This window comes from Piliocolobus tephrosceles, chromosome 5 (assembly GCF_002776525.5).
Source record: "Piliocolobus tephrosceles isolate RC106 chromosome 5, ASM277652v3, whole genome shotgun sequence".
In the NCBI taxonomy this organism is placed as follows: domain Eukaryota; kingdom Metazoa; phylum Chordata; class Mammalia; order Primates; family Cercopithecidae; genus Piliocolobus; species Piliocolobus tephrosceles.
Window position 1 is genome coordinate 1062675 of NC_045438.1, and position 19457 is coordinate 1082131.

At 40.5% G+C, this 19457-nt stretch overlaps 1 protein-coding gene and 1 non-coding gene across 2 annotated transcripts in view; one reads left to right on the forward strand and one right to left on the reverse strand.

Moving 5' to 3' along the window:
• Positions 1-3045: 3045 nt before the first annotated feature.
• On the forward strand, positions 3046-3186 carry LOC111530098. The gene has a single exon (XR_002727710.1). It is a non-coding gene; the product is annotated as a U4 spliceosomal RNA (small nuclear RNA).
• A 4557-nt stretch (positions 3187-7743) lies between these two features.
• The window catches only part of GJA1 (gap junction protein alpha 1), a 13802-nt gene continuing 2088 nt past the window's right edge, over positions 7744-19457 (reverse strand). Inside the window, exon 2 of the mRNA XM_023197143.2 lies at positions 7744-10649. Within this exon, the coding sequence (XP_023052911.1) occupies positions 9485-10633 (1149 nt within the window). The 5' untranslated portion in view covers positions 10634-10649 and the 3' untranslated portion in view covers positions 7744-9484. The remainder of the gene's footprint in view (positions 10650-19457) is intronic.

Consider the following 19457-nt stretch of genomic DNA (forward strand, 5'->3'; position numbering starts at 1 on the left):
CTATCAGAAAAATCTTTATATGGACTTAGGTGATATTAAAGAATTACTGTTCATTTTTGTTTTTGTTTAGAAACAAAACAAAACATTTTTAAAAACAAAAACAAACTTCATTGCCTAGGCTGGAATGCAGTGGCACAATAACAGCTCACTGCACCCTCAACCTCCCAGGCTCAAGCAATCCCCCACCTCAGCCTCCTGAGTAGGTGGGACTGTGGGTACTCGTCACCATGCCCAGCTAATTTTTTAACTTTTTGGAGAGACAGGGTCTTGCTATGTTGCCCAGGCTGATCTTGAATTCCTGAGTTTAAGCTACTCTGTCATCTTGACCTCCCAAAGTGCTGGGATTACAGGCATGAGTCAACATGTCTGGGCTAGGAATTATTGTTAATAATAATAATTATTGTAAATTTTGTTAGGTGAGATAAAGGCATGAAAATTATATTTTTAAAAATAAGATGTCTTTTTCAGGCAAAGAAACATACTAGATTATTTACAAGTGAAATGACTAGATGTCTGGGATTTGTGTTAAAATATTCCAGATTAAAAAGGAAAAACAGGCAGACAGCCCCTTCTCTGCTGTACTGCCCATCTATCGTAATAAAATAAAATAGAAAATAAAATAGAAAACCGGAAAGAGAAGAAATAAGAAAGGCAAAATTATCATTGGTGAAGAATGAGAATGTATTATTATTCTTGCTACTTTCATGTACTTAAAAATGTCTTCAATAAATAAGTTATTACAAAAACACTGAAATCATGTTTTCAAATAAAATCTCATGTTGAAACAGAAAGAAAAAGCATTTATATTTCTGGTAGAAAGAGAGGAGAGGGCTGTAAACCTCTTCCAGCTCTTCATGCTTTCCCAGGAAAGCCCCTAAAATGCCTCCATGGAACTTGATTTGAAAACTGCTGCATCTGCTTTCACGCTTTCATGCAACAGCTGAGGCTCTCTCCAAGCCTTATAGCTTCAGAGTTGACCGTTCCCATTCCACAGCTGACCCCTTTGTGAACGCATGCTGTACTCACCTTCCTGCACGATCCCCTCTTCACCTTCCCAGGTAGGGGTCTGCCTCATGCACACAACACTGGCTTCAACGCTCCCTTGCTCTTAGGGCCTGCCAACTTGGTAAATATGTTACTCATCATTCCATTTGTATCCTTTGTATGCAGAATATTCACCATAGAACTAACCAGGGTCGTTTTCATCTTTTTTTTTTTTTGAGACGGAGTCTCGCTCTGTGGCCCAGGCTGCAGTGAGTGGCGCCATCTTGGCTCCCTGCAAGCTCCGCCTCCCGGGTTCCCGCCATTCTCCTGCCTCAGCCTCCCGAGTAGCTGGGACCACAGGCGCCGCCACCTCGCCCGGCTAGTTTTTTGCATTTTTTAATAGAGACGGGGTTTCACCGTGTTAGCCAGGATGGTCTCGATCTCCTGACCTCGTGATCCGCCCGCTTGGGCCTCCCAAAGTGCTGGGATTACAGGCTTGAGCCACCGCGCCCGGCGACACTCTTTAATTACAAAGGTTAAACGTCTGCTACATTATTCCAGAGTTACTATTGAAGTATTTAACTTGGCACTTGTTTGTTAAAGGGAGAGCAGGTATAAGATGTCACGGTATAGATGACAAAGAGAAGTGTTTGATACCACACATTAGCAAACAAAAATCTGACAAACTGTTGTAAATGTAAGAGCAAGGGTGGAAGGAATTTGATAGAAGCTTTATACCATTTTATCTGTTTTGACTTCAACTGTAGATTAAGGGTGAAAAAAATGACAGAGTTGAAACTTCAGTTTTGAACAAAATGTGAGAGGAAAGTATATTTTTTAAGACGTCATGAATCAAAAAATCCTAGTGGGAGGCTAGACTGAAGAAACTAAGGGTATGGGCCGGGCACGGTGGCTCACGCCTGTAATCCCAGGGCTTCGGGAGGCCTAGGAGGGTGGATCACGAGATCAGGAGATCGAGACCATCCTGGCTAACACGGTGAAACCCCGTCTCTACTAAAAATATAAAAAAACTAGCCGGGCGAGGTGGCGGTGCCTGTGGTCCCAGCTACTCGGGAGGCTGAGGCAGGAGAATGGCGTGAACCCGGGAGGGGGAGATTGCAGTGAGCTGAGATCCGGCCACTGCACTCCAGCCTGGGCGACAGAGCCAGACTCCATTTCAAAAAAAAAAAAAAAGAAAAGAAACTTAAGGGTATGAAAATGGAAAAGAAATATACAATTAAAAGCTCTAAACTGAAATAAATAACCTCAATCATTTTATAATTTTTATATCTGCAGTCATTTTTTAAATTATGAATTATAAAATTATAAATTATAAGGTATTTCAAATATACAGAATATAATGTAACAAGCAAACCTCTGTTGTAGTTTTAACTTACATTTAACTATAGATGACAGGATGCTGGATGTAGTTACATCTAATTTCCAGATTGCTTCAGTCTCACTGAAATTTGAAACTCATGAAGACTAGGTGGTTCCCCTCAAAGATTTTTAAATTACCTGCCCCCCACCCTGGCCAAAAGGCAGTAATTGACAAGCTTTGCAAAAATATAGAAAATTGTCCCAGAAAAAGCACTGTCTTGAATCAGGTGTCTGGTGGTGTCTATCTTTGAATAGGTCCTGTAGTGGGTAGCTTGGATGATTAGCATTTGATGTGCTAGAGAATTATTAAGTCCATTTAATTCCAGTTGCTCTAAATTGAGGGAAACTTGAAATTGAGCCACAACTACATCAAAGTCTTCCAAAGCAATGGCCAATTTAGTTTCTGAGACTCTGGTGAGAGTTAAAGCTTTAAGTTCTGTGTTAACAAGTCTCACTATTTTACGCTTACTCACTAGAGTTCTTTGAGTTAGCCTAAATTGCAGCCATTTTCTGACAATTTGACCTGAAGGTTAAATTCTTGCAGGGAAGGGTTTCTAAATTAGTTAACTGTGTCTAGGGTTAATAAATATTCCTGAAAATCTGAAATGTATAACTCTGAGTTTTTCAAAGCAGAAGGCAATCTTACACTTCTCTTTATTTACTTTTAAAATAAAATACCCAAGCTTTGCACAGTGGCATGATTGTAGTCAATGAGGTTTATCCAGGGTGCGACTATTGTTAATTGAAAATTTTTCCCAATACTCCACCATGACGACCAGAAATATAGTTGGCGTTGACAATTTTTGATAGTCTCTACCGAGGCTGAACAAAAAAATAAATAAAAAATAAAAATAAAATAGGCCTAATAGGGTCACTCACACCTGTAATCCCAGCACATTGGAATGTCAAGGTGGAAGATCGCTGGAGGTCAGAGTTGGAGACCAGCCTGGGCAACCAAGGAAAACTCAGCCTCTAACAAAAAAAAAAAAAATTAAAAATTACCACCGGAGTGCAGTGGTGCCACCTACTCAGTAATCCCACCTACTCAGAAGGCTGACCCGGGACGATACCTTGAGTCCAGGAGTTCGAGGCTATAGTGAGCTGTGACTGCACCTCCGCTGTTATTGCACTCCAGCCTGAGTGACAATGTGAGACCCAGTCTCTAAATAAAAATAAAACAGGCCCGGCGTGGTGGCTCACACCTGTAATCCCAGCACTTTGGGAGGCCAAGGCGGGTGGATCACAAGGTCAGGAGTTCAAGACCTGCCTGGCCAACATGGTGAAACCCCATATCTACAAAAAAGACAAAAAAAAAAAAAAAAAAAAATTAGCCAGGCATGGTGGTAGGCGCCTGTAATCTCAGCTACTCAGGAGACTGGGGCAGAGAATTGCTTGAAGCCGGGAAGCAGAGGTTGCAGTGAGCTGAGATCATGCCACTGCACTGCAGCCTGGGCAGCAGAGCAAGACTCTGTCTCAAAAATAAATAAATAAAATACTACAAAATAACACTTACAGTTTCTGCTAATGCAGCAACTAGAAACTATTTTACTGTCTCTACTAATTCTGATGAATGGTTTTGTAAAGAGTGACTGACAGGAGACGCCAGCACGAAAGCCAGATCAGGCTCCAATTTGTTCCATATGCATAAGGACAGATGACACATTGCATTCAATAAGACTTGGGCATAGGGTTTACCTTCTAAAGTGGGTGCCTGTTGAGACTGTTTTTATATTCAACAGGAAAGCGTGTGGGCATTGAAATTACACTACACGTCATAACCCAAATAAGCATTTAGTCATTGCAAAGAAACATCCGGAGACCAGAAGAAATAATACGAATTAAAATTTCAACACTTTTGAAGACCAGGAAACAAATGCATAATTTCCCTCCTTAATGTTAAAAGATATTAGCTTTCTTCTCTACACAATAGTCTTCTTTTTTCTTCTTGAAGCAGTGTTTCTGTGGTGTTTCTTCCACATCTCCTCTTCAGTTCTGAAAATTACCAGCTGCCAATTCTGACATGCCAACGGCTAAGCTATATTTGCCCAACCAAGAAAAGGTAAAAACAGAATCTTGGAGCCAGTAAAGATTATAAACACATTTCTACACTGTTGGTGTGCTGTTTATAAAAATAACTCACTTTAAGACTTTAATAAGTCCCTAAACTTCATTATTTTACTCTCCCTCCAAGTACAAAGCACAGATGTTTTGGCATGTTGGAATCTGAAGTTTGGAATTTTTAGAAGAGGCCATGTGTGGGCAGGGAACTAGCACCCTAGGCAAATTGAGAGGTTCAGCCATTTTCATAAAATAAGGGAAAAAAAAACAGCTCTGGGTCTGGAAGTTTCTTTTTTCTTTTCTTTTTTTTTTAAACTCTTTTTTTATTTTTTGAGACAGAGTCTCACTCTGTCACCCAGGCTGGAGTGCAGTGGTGCGTTCTCGGCTCACTGCAACATCTGCCTTCAGGGTTCGAGTGATTCTCGTGTCTCAGCCTCCTGAGCAGCTGGGATCACAGGCGTGTGCCACCACACCAGGCTAATTTTTGTATTTTTGGTAGAGAGAGGGTTTCGCCATGTTGGCCAGGATGGTCTCGAACTCCGGACCTCAAGTTATCCACCTGCCTCAGCCTCCCAAAGTTGCTGGAATTACAGGCATGAGTCACCGCACCCGGCTCAAATTTTTGAACTTAAATTTTATGCCAAAACTGAGTGTCAAATAAATATTTGCAGAAACTGCATACCTTTCTAATACTTGTTGAAAACAGTTCAATTTAATTTTTAGTAGGTAAAACCAGGCAGGCAGCCAATGACGATAAGATGAAAAATGGACAATTCTTTTTTTAAACTGGAAGAATTTGTTGGGCACGGTGACTCACTCCTGTAACCCCAGCACTTTGGGAAGCCGAGGCGGGCGGATCACCTGCGGTCGGGAGTTGGAGACCAGCCTGATCAACATGGAGAAACCCCGTCTCTACTAAAAATACAAAATAAGCCAGGCGTGGTGGCAGGGGCGTGTAATCCCAGCTACTCAGGAGGCTGAGGCAGGAGAATCACTTGAACCAGGGAGGCAGAGGTTGCAGTGAGACGAGATCGCACCATTGCACTCCAGCTTGGGTAACAAGAGTGAAACGCCGTCCCAAAAAAATAAAAAATAAAACTGGGAGCTTTGTGGGAGCAAAAGCTGTGGTCATTCTATGAATCCCCACTGTTTAACAAAGTGCCCGATACCTAGTTGATGTCTCAAATTTTTAACAGTGATTTCTGCTGAGAATTAGGACTTTTCTGGTGTATGTTGAGGTATAGAAAGTGGTGAGAGACCTAACTCTCCATTTTAGACTGTGGTTCCGTAAGTTGTGTACATGATATGTATAATGTATATATGATGAACATAAAATATTTTAAAATCGTAAAATCTTAAAGTTGGGAAATGTTTAGGATGACCTAAATACCTAAATGACTATTTCTGAAAGATGAACTTGCTTTCCCTCCTCCATACACAAGCATCAGAAATTTATTTTATACTTCTGCCCTACCACTTCATTGTGTGATCATTTGTCTATCCACATCTTACCCTATATGAATACACACATACACTCAAATCATGTCTATTCCCCATATTAAATGCAAACATGCACAGACACATAGTGGGAGGCGAGTGCAGAGTATTTGCCTCTTCCATATAATTCTCAATCACTCAAGTAATAGTACTTGAAGTATTCACCCTACCAATTATATCAAATTGAATGGGAAACTGGCTTTTAGACAATCCTTTGACTTTAGACAAATGACACAACCTTTTTTCATCCAAAAACAAATAATAGAGAAGCAACTGAGCCGAACTAATTATTATTTTTTGAGACAGTCTTGCTCTGTTGCCCAGGTTGGAGTGCAGTGGCGTGATCTTGGCTCACTGCAAGCTCCGCCTCCTGGGTTCACGCCATTCTCCTGCCTCAGCCTCCCTAGTAGCTGGGACTACGGGCCCCTGCTACCATGCCTGGCTAATTTTTTTTTTTTTTTTTTTTTTTTTTTTTTTTTGGATTTTTAGTAGAGATGGACTTTCACTGTGTTAGTCAGGATGGTCTCGATCTCCTGACCTTGTGATCCGCCCACCTTGGCCTCCCAAAGTGCTGGGATTACAGGCTTGAGCCACCACGCCCAGCCTAAATTACTAATGTTTTTGTGCTCCAGTAACTCAGCAGTTTGCTTTGTGGTAGGTAATAAATCTTCGTGTAAATAACTTTAGTAAGTTATAATAGAAAACATCCTTGAAGTGTGATTTAAAGTGTTAACATTTTATATTTAAAACTACAAAATAATCAATTGCCCAGAATTGTTCTACTCCCTTTGAATGGTTTATTTTTTTTCTTGGGTATCATGAATTTTTAAAATCTTGTTTTCTGTATTTTTACAATATTGTGAACTGAAATAAATTTTATTCTTTTGCTGCTTCATGTAACTACACTCAAACTGACCCCTTCTTATTTATTCTTGTTTCTTCAGCCTTTCCAGCTTTAAAATTTCATCATCATTAAGATTTTGTGCTTACTCATGTCATGTCTAATCTACTAAATTACTCAATGTTTTTCTTTTTTTTTTTAGATGGAGTTTCTCCCTTGTTGCCCATGCTGGAGTGCAATGGGGCGATCTCAGCTCACTGCAACCTCCGCCTCCTGAGTAGCTGGGATTACAGGCATACGCCACCACATCTAGCTATTTTTGTATTTTTAGTAGAGACAGGGTTTCTCCATGTTGGTCAGGCTGATCTGGAACTCCCAACATCAGGTGATCCACCCACCTTGGACTCCCAAAGTGCTGGGATTACAGGCTCAATATTTCCTTATTTTAAACTCTATCACACATCCCATTAAAGATATATTTCAAATTTAACATTTTATCTTCCTTTTGGTTCAATAGATATCCAAAAATGTTTACAATTAATGTTGCACTGAACAGAGCTAATGATAAATATTGTCCCTGAAAACATGACATTATTTGCTTAAGTTCTGATAACCAGTATAAATGTGTTTAATCTAAAATATGCCATCAATTCGTTTTAAATATAGTCCAGGATTACATGGTGGCTCACCCCTGTAATCCCAACATTTTGGGAGGCCGAGGTGGGTGGATCACGAGGTCAGGAGTTCCAGACCAGCCTGGCCAACGTGGTGAAACCCCATCCCTACTAAAATTACGAAAATTAGTCAGGTACAGTGGCGGGTGCCTGTAATCCCAGCTATTCGGGAAGGTGAGGCAGGAGAATTGCTTGAACCTGGAAGGCAGGGGTTGCAATGAGCCAAGATCGTGGCACTGCACTCCAGCCTGGGTAACAGAGCAAGACTACGTCTCGGCAGGGGAAACAAATCACACGGAATATAGCGGCTATCTTTATACTAAATTAAAACTTTATTGAATAAAGAACACTCTCCAGAACACATGATCTGATGGACTAGGTCTACATTACATGCAATGAAGCTGAACATGACTGTAGTTTAACATGGAATGTCAAACAAATTAGTAATTTTCATTGTACAAAACTGTTTATGTAGCTGACATGCAAGAAGTGTCATACTCAGCATTTTCACCAATCGTCTGTGATGAGTTTTAAAAAAGGCATTTGGAGAAACTGGTAGATGTCTTCAGCATATAGTTCAAATAAATTAGTTATATGCGTACTACTGAATCCTCTTTCAACCTCTCTTGCTTCCAAATAAAATCTTAGTGCAAACATCAAAGTTGCTGGTCACTCCAAAAGACTGTCAAACTCATAATAGAATACAAGTTCTGAATTACTGTGTATTAAGTAGGGCAAACCCAAGAATGCCAGTTACTGCAAAATTCATTTAGGCACATTTAATAGTCCACTCTAAGCATTTTTTCTAAGTCTCTCACATTAATGACTAAAGCTTGTTTACAGTACTAAAATTCTATCATTCAAGCATCAATGATTACATTTCAGAAAAAGGAAATCATTCATTTCAGTAATAGCATTACTGCTATATCCTAAAATAAAGAGAGAAAATAAAGAATCATAATTAACAAAACCAGTATCCATAATAGGATACACAGGGGAAAACATTTTAGGAGAAAAACAAAGTGTGCTTTACTTGCCACAGCAGGAATTATATAATGTAAACACCATATTGGCCCACACCACAAAAATCCATGAGAAAGGTTCAAATTTGAACACTGTATGTGCATTATTTTCAAATCTGTGTTTGTGAGTTTATACTGTATCTGCTTGTACCAATACATGACAAACAAAAGAAGCTCTTCCACACACATACAAGTGATTGTTAAATATTAAGCATGGCTTGATTCCCTGACTCTAGCTTAAAAAAAAAAAGTTAAGTGACATCCCAACTGTCTTAAAAATGTTTATTACAGAAACCATTCAATGAATGTGAGTAGTAGCTGAGGAATGATGAAAAAGTGATGGTAATGATATGGTGCAAGTGGATGGAAAAAGAATATACGTATAACGCTGAGATTTGCAAATGCATGGAAAATCTTATTCTGTGGGCCTTGTCTGAATTTTAAACTGATGCCAAGAATAGAAAAAATAGTAGCACAAGTCCACTGACACCTGGAGGGTCAGGCCTAGAAAGCTTACCTTCATTCAAAGTGCAAATTTTAACAATGGAATGTTTTAGCAGGGACTTAAGGACAATCCTCTGTCTTTTTCCTGTTGAAAAGACGTAAGAGGTTCAGGAAGTATTTATTCCTGGCCAAAATTATTTCAGTTTCTTGGTAAAACAATATTTAGCCACAATTACCACCCACTCATTCACATACACAGAACCATTCTTAGGGGTGTTTGCGGGGAGAAAAAGCCCTTATCTATGTATCACCTAAAGGAACTCTTATTTATAAAATCTAAGTTCTTTGAATCCACTACTTTAAATACCAACATGCACCTCTCTTATCCCCTCCCTCTCCGCCCGTCTACCCCTGACACCCCCAGTGAACCTAGGTATTCTAATGTCTTTGTGTTTTCTAAGCCTCATGAATAAGGCTGTTGAGTACCTCCTCCACTGGATCAAAATTAACACCTGGTGCGCTTTCTACAGCACCTTTTTTCTTCTCCACAATTGAGTGGAATCTTGATGCTTTCAAGCTTCTATCTAGATCTCCAGGTCATCAGGCCGAGGTCTGCTGCTGGCGCGGCTGCTGGCTCTGCTTGAAGGTCGCTGGTCCACAATGGCTAGTGGCTGTAGTTCATGTCCAGCAGCTAGTTTTTTAGAATTCTGGTTATCATCAGGGAAATCAAAAGGCTGTGCATGGGAGTTAGAGATGGTGCTTCCCGCCTGCCCCATTCGATTTTGTTCAGCACTGTAATTAGCCCAGTTTTGCTCACTCGCTTGCTTGTTGTAATTGCGGCAAGAAGAATTGTTTCTGTCGCCAGTAACCAGCTTGTACCCAGGAGGAGACATAGGCGAGAGGGGAGCAGTTGGTGAGGAGCAGCCATTGAAATAAGCATATTTTTGAGACCCACAGTCTTTGGTGGGGCTCAGTGCGCCACTGGTCGCATGGTAAGGGTCGCTCTTTCCCTTAACCCGATCCTTAACGCCCTTGAAGAAAACATAGAAGAGTTCAATGATATTCAAGGCCAGGGACACCAAGGACACCACCAGCATGAAGATGATGAAGATGGTTTTCTCCGTGGGGCGAGAGAGGAAACAGTCCACCTGATGTGGGCAGGGATCTCTTTTGCAAGTGTAAACAGCACTCAGGCTGAATCCATAGATGTACCACTGGATCAGCAAGAAGGCCACCTCGAAGATAGACTTAAAGAGGATGCTGATGATGTAGGTCCGCAGCAACCCCCCCCGCATTTTCACCTTACCATGCTCTTCAATACCATACTTGAACTTCTTTATCTCAATCTGCTTCAGGTGCATGTCCACGTTGGCACCGTCAGTTTGGGCGACCTTGAGTTCCTCCTCTTTCTTGTTCAGTTTCTCTTCCTTTCGCATCACATAGAACACATGAGCCAGGTACAGGAGTGTGGGTACAGACACAAATATGATCTGCAGGACCCAGAAGCGCACATGAGAGATTGGGAACGACTTGTCATAGCAGACATTTTCACAACCAGGTTGTTGAGTGTTACAACGAAAGGCAGACTGCTCATCTCCCCAGGCTGACTCAACCGCTGTCCCCAGTAGCAGGATTCGGAAAATGAAAAGTACTGACAGCCACACCTTCCCTCCAGCAGTTGAGTAGGCTTGAACCTTGTCAAGGAGTTTGCCTAAGGCGCTCCAGTCACCCATGTTGCCTGGGCACCACCTGAAAGAAACAAAAAGACAATTCAAGGATCACAGATTGCAAATTACTAGTTTAACATTTAGGACCTTTCAGCTGATAGTCAAAATACTATGCGTTTCCTATGTTTCTAACATTCTTTCACAAAAAACCAAGTGCAAACTCTTCCTGCCCCATTTTCCCCAAGGAAGTAAAGATCTAACACGTGTTTTTGTTTTGTTGAGATAAAGTAAGTCTTACAAGCAACAGATGGTGAGTTGCAATCTTTAACCTGGGAAGATGTATTGCTTGCTCAACCACTGCCTCGCTGTGTGACTTGAGAAGCCATCCGTGCTAGGCCTCTGCTCATTTTGTTTGTCTGATAAACGAGGACAATTTTTGCCTGGTAGGTCTGTGTTTGCCAAGCAAAATCCTGATGTGTTATTCAAAGCATAGCTATCTAAGAATACAGGTGAGAACACCTATGAACACATACATAACCTTCTTTCCAAAACTTTAATGCTATTATATATCATTTTATTACTAATTTCACTCTGAAAGTTTTTTTTTTTTTTTTTTTTTTTGAGATGGAGTTTCACTCTTGTTGTCCAGGCTGGAGTGCAATGGCATGATCTCAGCTCACCGCAACCTCCTCCTCTTAGGTTCCAGCGATTGTCCTGCCTCAGCCTCCTGAGTAGCTGGGATTACAGGCATGCGCCATCACGCCTGGCTAATTTTGTATTTTTAGTAGAAATAGGGTTTTTCTCCATGTTGGTCAGGCTGGTCTCCAACTCCTGACTTCGGGTGATCTGCCTACCTCAGACTCTCAAAGTGCTGGTTTTACAGGTGTGGGTCACTGCGCCGAGCCTCTGGAGGATTTTTCAAGTGTAATTTGTGCATACTCTATATTATGGTCATTTACACTTTTCTGTTTCTTTTTTTTTAGAGACAGAATTTCACGATGCTGCCCAGGCTCCTGTGCTCAAGCAGTCCTCCTGCCTTAGCCTCCCAAGCAATGGTGACTGTTTTTTTCTTAAGCAGTGACTTATGTAGCTCAGAAGTCAGTCTTCTGTCCAGAGAGAAAGTAGGCTATATGGAATATACTCTTTTGCTACAATGTGTCATCATATGTAGTAACCTACTTTCAAAAACAAAGACTAAATACACATCACGCTTCAAGTAAAAAGTTCATTTTGTCTCAATACTACTTACAACCTTATTAAAAAACAAAGAAAACCTACTTCAGAGTGTTTTCTCCAGCCAGAAAAGATTGGTTTTCATCTTTTCATTGTTATATACTTTAAAATTCCCTTACTGGGCTTTAGACCCTCAGGTTATACATCCAATTTAACTTCTTATCAATATCTAGCTATCTAAAGCCTATGACTTCTCCATTACTGAGGATAAGAAAAGATCTGGCCGGGTATGGTGGCTCACGTCTATAATCCACTCAGGCCTATAAGCACTTAGGGAGGCAGGTGGATCACGAGGTCAGGAGATTGAGAGACCATCTTGGCTAACATGGTGAAACCCCATCTCTACAAAAAAATACAAGAAATTAGCTAGCCATGGTGCCACGCTCCTGTAGTCCCAGCTACTCGGGAGGCTGAGGCAAGAGAATTGCTTGAACCCAGTTGCAGAAATTACGCCACTGCACTCCAACCTGGGTGACAAAGAGAGACTCCGTCTCAATAAAAAGAAAAAGATCTAAGTCGGTAGAAACCAATAAGAACCCCAAAGTTATCTAGTTCAATTTATGCTCTAATTCCCGATTATCGATTTAGCTGATAAAAATTGAGGTTCTCAGGGTATAGGAAATATTTAGCTATAGATAGAGCCAGAAGAAGATTCACAATCCCCAGGCCAAGTCTTTTCAATGCCTCACACCGGTTTTAAAAGTATAGTAAGGCTGCACTAAAGCTAGAAATGCTTGCATGCTTTAATATACACAACCTTAGCCAGGGCTGAAAGCTGGGAAGAAGTGAGTAACATGATGTGGCAGGCATAGGGAATATAGGCTAATTTTCAGCAGACAGTAGTAATTGGAGGGTTTAGAAAAGGACGAATTAGTCAAAGATTGTTTAATAATTAAAAACAAGCAAAGCTAAGACTTTGCAGGAGCTTAGTCATGAATTCTAAATAGTGTAACCAAAGGTAGGGTTATTTAGGCTTCTTAGAAATATGTTCACTATCTGAATATAAAGGAGTTTCTCATCTGGAGTTGAACTATGAGCTGTATCTCCTTGTAGGAAGTAAATGAAATTATCAGGGGAATCTTCTTCCCCAGCAAGCAGCATTACATTTCTGTCTAATGACTGTGTCTCCTGGCCATAGAGAACAAGAAAAAATGAAATGGGCACCTGACCTGGGATTTCCTGGGCCGAACAAATAAGAGATGGCTGAGCCATAAAGCTAAACTATGCATCAGCTATCTAAATTAGATACCGTGGGTACCTTTGATGACAGCCCAGGGACTGGTGCCAAAGAATGCTGAATAAATAAGAGTGGAGGGTGGCTGCGAGGGCCACAGAAATAAGGCTCCCCCAGTGGTCATAAAAAAGGGAGCTTCCCTTCTACTTTGGAAGGGTCATTTTAGATTCTGAAGTGACAAGTTAGAAAGTAAAATGGATGTATGAAAACAGCAGTCAAATAAGAACAAAGGCTTGAAAGGCTGACAAAGACAGTTAAATAGCTAAGGAAAGGCTTGAAGTGAGGGAGTAATTTAGCCATGAGGGACAGTTTGATGGTGAGAGAATGTGAAAGGAAAAAACAAAACAAAACAAAAAAAACCCTGTAATTTAGCAGAAAATACTAGACTGGAAATGAAGAAGTATAGTCCATAAGGGTCAAACAAACAGAATTTCTGGAGCCGTATCAATAGACAGTTTCTATGTGGTGATGTGTAAAATTGGCCCTAATTCTGTTTGTAAAAAATTACAATATTTTGTCAGTGTCATCTGCTTTTGCTCAGATATATCGATTGCTAGGGGAAAAATAGCAAAAAACAATCAAGTATAAAAGGATAAACTGTTTGCATACATCTCATCACATTCATGCAATGATAGCGCTGAAGACAAACCTATCATATCTAGAAATATGACCAGGCACAACAGAAGTTATTTTAGCTAGGATTTCATCATTACTCAAAGTAAAATATGATTGTGTAGATGATTATAGTAATTCATCACTAAGTTTATTTACATTCTATTAAAAAAATCGTATGACACATAACTTTCATATAATTTCGAGATTCTACAAAAATACTCCACAGTTCCATAGTATGTGAACTAGGTCATCAGGCAGCTGTTTAGGTAGTAGTTCTTTTTTAATACACTAGCAACTTAATTGCAAAGTTGTCTTTTCTTTAAGCACCCATGCAGCTGCCATTTGCCTTAATGAGTTATACTCTTTCATCTTAATAAGATATGAATTATCAAATTGGATACCGAGTATCCTGTAACATGTAGCTACCTGTCAGTTGCCACTATCATAGAGACCATCAAATAATATTTAATGTGACAGCTGCCCAAAAAAAGGTAACAAAAATTGTTCCTTTTTTTTTGGTGGTTGCTCACTTTGCCATGAATCAAATTTTGGCAACTGGTTTTTCCTCCCTGCTGCACTCTTCCCAAACTGATTTGGTATCTTAGCTTTTCCAAACCTTGTATGATAAGTTAACGTCCTTTTATAATAAAAGGGCATAATTATGTTTACAGAATCCTTGGCATTGATCTACAGACTATAAACTGCACTTTTATTCACCAGGAGGAGACAGGTATATTTCTTATTTGATACATGAGAAGACCAATGCAGCTGGACATATCACATATATTCATGCCTTCACCTCTAAGATACTGAGTTGGTGCTTCACATGTAGACCAAGGACTAAAAGGAGTTGTGCAAAGTTCTCGTTAAGAGCAGAGTCTTAGCAGCTGGACCACACTTTTTGCCATCTATGTACCATGTCAGATTACATTTCCATTGCTCGTCATGGCCCCCTAGACTGGATGGATGTCCAAAGCTACAGGGACTAAGTGGGGCTCTACGTGGGGCCTAGGAAGATTCTTTAATTCAAATGAAATCTCTTAAAAATAAAGCTTTGGGGCTGGGCTCAGTGGCTCATGCCTGTAATCCCAGCACTTTAGGAGGCTGAGGAAGGCGGATCATGAGGTCAGGAGATTGAAACCATCCTGGCTAACACGGTGAAACCAGTCTCTACTAAAAAAATACAAAAAATTAGCTGGGCATGGTGGCGGGCGCCTGTAATCCCAGCTACTCAGGAGGTTGAGGCAGGAGAATGGTGGAGCTTTCAGTGAGCTGAGATGGCGCCACTGCACCCCAGCCTGGGAGACAGAGCAAGACTGCCTCAAAAAAAAAAAAAAATTAATTAATTAAAAAAATAAAATAAAGCTTTGATTTTAAATTACATTTGACTATGCCTTTTGCTAGAGCCTTAGAAACAAATCACTGTGCCGAAGTTGCAGTGAAGTCTTTCCATGCCATTAATATCCTAATAGTTATTAGAATTAAGTATTTTACTTTCAAGTTTAAATGTTTTTCTCAAGAAGAGAAATGTAATGAGTTGAGAGTGGAGACTTAAATAAAGGTAGATAGGATTATTGAAAACTAAAGTGAAATTTGATATCCAGCATCTTTTTATGATTGAGAGAAAAGAGAAGGTGAAGGTCATTAATATCTGAAAGAATAAAATCAGAGTCTAAACCTACATAAGGAAATGTCTACGGAAGTTCCTGATAAAATTATTTAATGGATTTTTTTGGGAGGAAAGGGAAATTATGTGTGTCTAATGTACTAGCACCCAAAAATATTCATGCCCCAAAACTCAAATGCAAACCCTTCTAATGTTTTATTTCACTTTTGTAATATCCTCTGCCCCTCCAATAATGTCACTGAGTGAACTCAGTTGCCTATTCCTTCACACTTAAAACAGTCACCCTTAGCTTGACCTCAGCCATCATCAGTTTGCTAGATTTCATGTCATTAGCCTGGTCACCCTGATCGCCAACCTATACTCCGAGTAATCAGTCAATCTTGAGAAAATAAACAAACAATCAGTTTGGTTTCATGAGCTCTGCTCTATCCACACAGCTCACATCCTCACTTGTTTCAGGTCTCATCTCATCAGCCAACTTTCCTGACCACCAAGTATGAAATAGCAACATGAGTTGTTGATCCATGAGAAGGATTTATTATTTACCTTCCTCAACTCAAATGTGAGCTATACGAGGGAGTTTGCTTTGTTCACTGCTGTATCCCCAGTGCTTAAAAGAGTAAGAGATGTGGCCAGGCGTGGTGGCTCACACCTGTAATCCCAGCACGTTGGGAGGCCAAGGTGGGAGGATCATCTGAGGTCAAGAGTTTGAGATCAGCCTGACTGACATAGTGAAATCCCGTCTCTACTAAAAATACAAAAAAGTAGCCAGGCGTGGTGGTGGGTGCCTGTAATCTAAGCTACTTGGGAGGCTGAGGCAGGAGAATGACGTGAACCTGGGAGGTGGAGGCTGCAGTGAGCGAGATTGCACCACTGCACTCCAGCCTCGGTGACAGAGTGAAACTCCGTCTCCAAAAAAAAAAAAAGAGAAAGAAAGAAATAGATGGAATTAAATGGGGCTTCCACAAAAAATAAAAAGATACTGTACAAAAAACCAAACAGTTTTTGTTTGTTTGTTTTTTACTGTCTCTTTGGGATTCTCTTAATTGTAGTTATGTATCTCAACTTTCTAAAGTTTCAAATTAATTAAAAAGGAGACTTCACAGTACAAAAGTATTGTCATCATCTCACATTCTCATACTGTTAAATTTTCAAGTAACAGTTTCTGAAACAGAGAGCTGTTTGTTGAAACATGCTTCAAATGATTCGTGAGCAGGCAATAGAGCTAAATTAAGAAAAAAGGCCCTTTACAACCCCCACTGCTAAATTTGACTGGCTTTAAAAAAAAAAAAGAAAGAAAAAAGGCTTTTTAACAAAGAGCTTCTTGAATTTGTTAAATGAGATCCTAATGAGGGTTAGGATTCTTGTAGAACTGCATCAGGCATCATGGTTGTACATTCAGTTCACTGTTAGGGTGTTGCAGGTTAAGATTTAAAAAAACAAAACAACAAAATAAAGAAACAACACAACTGTGTAGTTGTCCCCTAGTTCTATGATATTCTAACTCCAACTGCACCACACAATTTTACTGTAGCCAAGGACACTATGACAAGAAGAAATAGCCCGTTTAAAATCGTGTATATTTCAAGAATGATAAATACCGGGGAAGGCTAGGGCTTTGAAGCGGAAGAGCAGTAGCTGATAATAACCCTGGTTAATATAACATCTTTACAGTCTGAGTCTATGCAGGCAGTAAAGTGATTAGAATGAAGTACCATGATTCCCAGTTCGTCAGATAATACCCAACCTTTACTTCCTTATTTATACCTAGATGGCCTAACTGTAGTGTATCAAACTTACTGTATGTAAACATCTATTTATAAAGAATTGCACATTTGTGTAGGTATTTAATGTTGTGAACTGCTTATTTTGGGGGCAGAGGGGAGGACAACAAAAAAACACCAAGAAGCCTTTATTTCCCCAGCTCTTACCCCGCCTCATCACTCAACGTACATTAGCATCCACTTAATGAGGGGAGGGTGGAGATTGAGGTGTGAGGAATTCCATCCAAAGAGAGGATGGTGCATCCCATAAAAGACAATCCCCTCCCTAGTTCAACAGCTACTACTCAATTCTCCCCCCAAAACAAGTTTTTCAAGATCAATGTAGGGCTACCAGAGAGAAAACCCTAAGTCAGAAGCTGCAGGCTAAAAGCCATGTTCTTCAATTGTGATGTAACTTAATATATTTCTATCAGTGCTTGGCGTTTCCCTGCCCCTACTCTTACTTCCACCTCCAAAGTGACTATTTTTAGTGAATAGCTTTGTTATTTTATAATCATATAGACATCCTTAGGGCCCTCACAAGTGTATTGATTAAGACAGTCTATTTTTTTCAATGAGAGTTTAATAAATAACTCATGCCTGTGAAGTTCTTAGTAACAGCTCAGTAAAGTTTGGTTCTTACTCTTTAAAAGACCTGTATATATATATATAGCATTAGTTTTTAAATTTTTCATCTTTTCTTTAGAAAAACAGCAACTAAGAAATGATTGACAAACATACATTTTCTTTTTTAAAAAATTTTTTATAGAGATGGGGTTTTGCTATGTTGTTCAGGCTGGTTTTAAACTTCCGGCCTCAAGCGATCCTCCCACCTCAGCCTCTCAAAGGGCTAGGATTACAGGCATGAGATATCAAGCCCAGCAGATGATAAATATACATTTTTCTTAAAATATTGTTTTAAAAGCATAGGAAGATTGGAATGTGAAATTTATGAAATTGTATAAGCCACTGATATATTTTTTAAAAAAAGAGCTAACCACAGTTTGAAATTTGGTAAAAGAAACTGTACATACATAGTTAAAGGGTAACTTTAAGATGGAGAATTTAGGCAATTATGCTAAGAATTATAAAAATGTTAATCTCCCATGGAGGAGATGCTCTGGAGATTTTTAAAACTTGAATTATCCATATGGAATATTACATTAATAATAAACACTAGATAAATACTTTTTCTCTCCAGAGCTGAACTGGTGTGTGCGGATAAGTTCCCACACATCTCTTCAAATAACTGAGAATCCTGAAGATAAGTCAGAACAACAGGAAAGGCGGAGTGGAAGATATTAATCACTGGTGACTGCCCTATCATTCCCTTCCCTGTGGGTATAGTATATAAAGGCTCAAACCAAGCTACACCCCTGGATGTAGAGAAAAGAAAAGAAAGAATGCACCCCGTGATTTCCCCCCTTCTCTATGCAGGAAATGGAAACATCTAAGTAACAAAGCAACCTTCAGCATCTGAAAGCACAGCCTTTAACCTGCCTCCTGCCGAGCATCTTTGGAACCATGTTTCCCAAGGAGAGTGAGAGCACCGCAGGTATCACAATCGCCAAGGGCGAGGAACTCGGTGGCTGGGGTTAGAATCCTCAGAAGGCATTAGAAAAATGTGGAACATGTTTAAACAGTGAAGAAAGTAGAGCAAAGCACTACCACTGCATTTTCTCAGCAGAGGACAGGTAACCAGTCTACCCTGACTTTGGGAAGTACAAAGCACCCCCACACTGGGGGAACAATAATATAGAATCAACATCGCCAGGAAGGAACGGAAGGTTCTGCCTCTGCTTGGTATAATTTCCAGGCAATTCGGCCTACCTAGAAGTCATTACTTTTCTCCCAAAGGTGTTTTCTGTCTAACTGGCCTATTTCATTCCTGGCGGTGGGGGGTAGGGTGGGCGGGGAGACGCCCTAGCTTAATGAAATCTCTGCATTACTAGCCGCTTTTATTTCCAGCTATCCTCGCACAAAAGTAAATACTAGGCTTCCTCACAGGGACACGATTCACCGAGTTCAAATGCGCCCAATTTCCGGAGGGCGAGATTCAGTATCTTCCTTGTCGTTCCTAACCGGGTCGGGGAAGCAAAAGAAATTCAATCGACTTCCAGATAAAGCCACGCGTCTTTTTCCAACATTGTATGGCTCTCCCCTTCCCAGCCTACTTTGTACCTGGAGAGAAAGAGAAGCACGGCTTGGGGAACTAGGAGAGCTTATGGATGAGCGTCATCAGACACCCCAGCAAAGCAGGCTGGGTCACTAAAGGGGCAGGGTGGGCGCAGCGCCGCTCCCACCGCTAGGCGCAGGGTGGGCTCGGCGCCCCTCCGACCGCTAGGCGCAGGGTGGGCTCAGCGTTGCTCCGACCGCTAGGCGCAGGGTGGGCTCGGCGCCGCTCCCACCGCTAGGCGC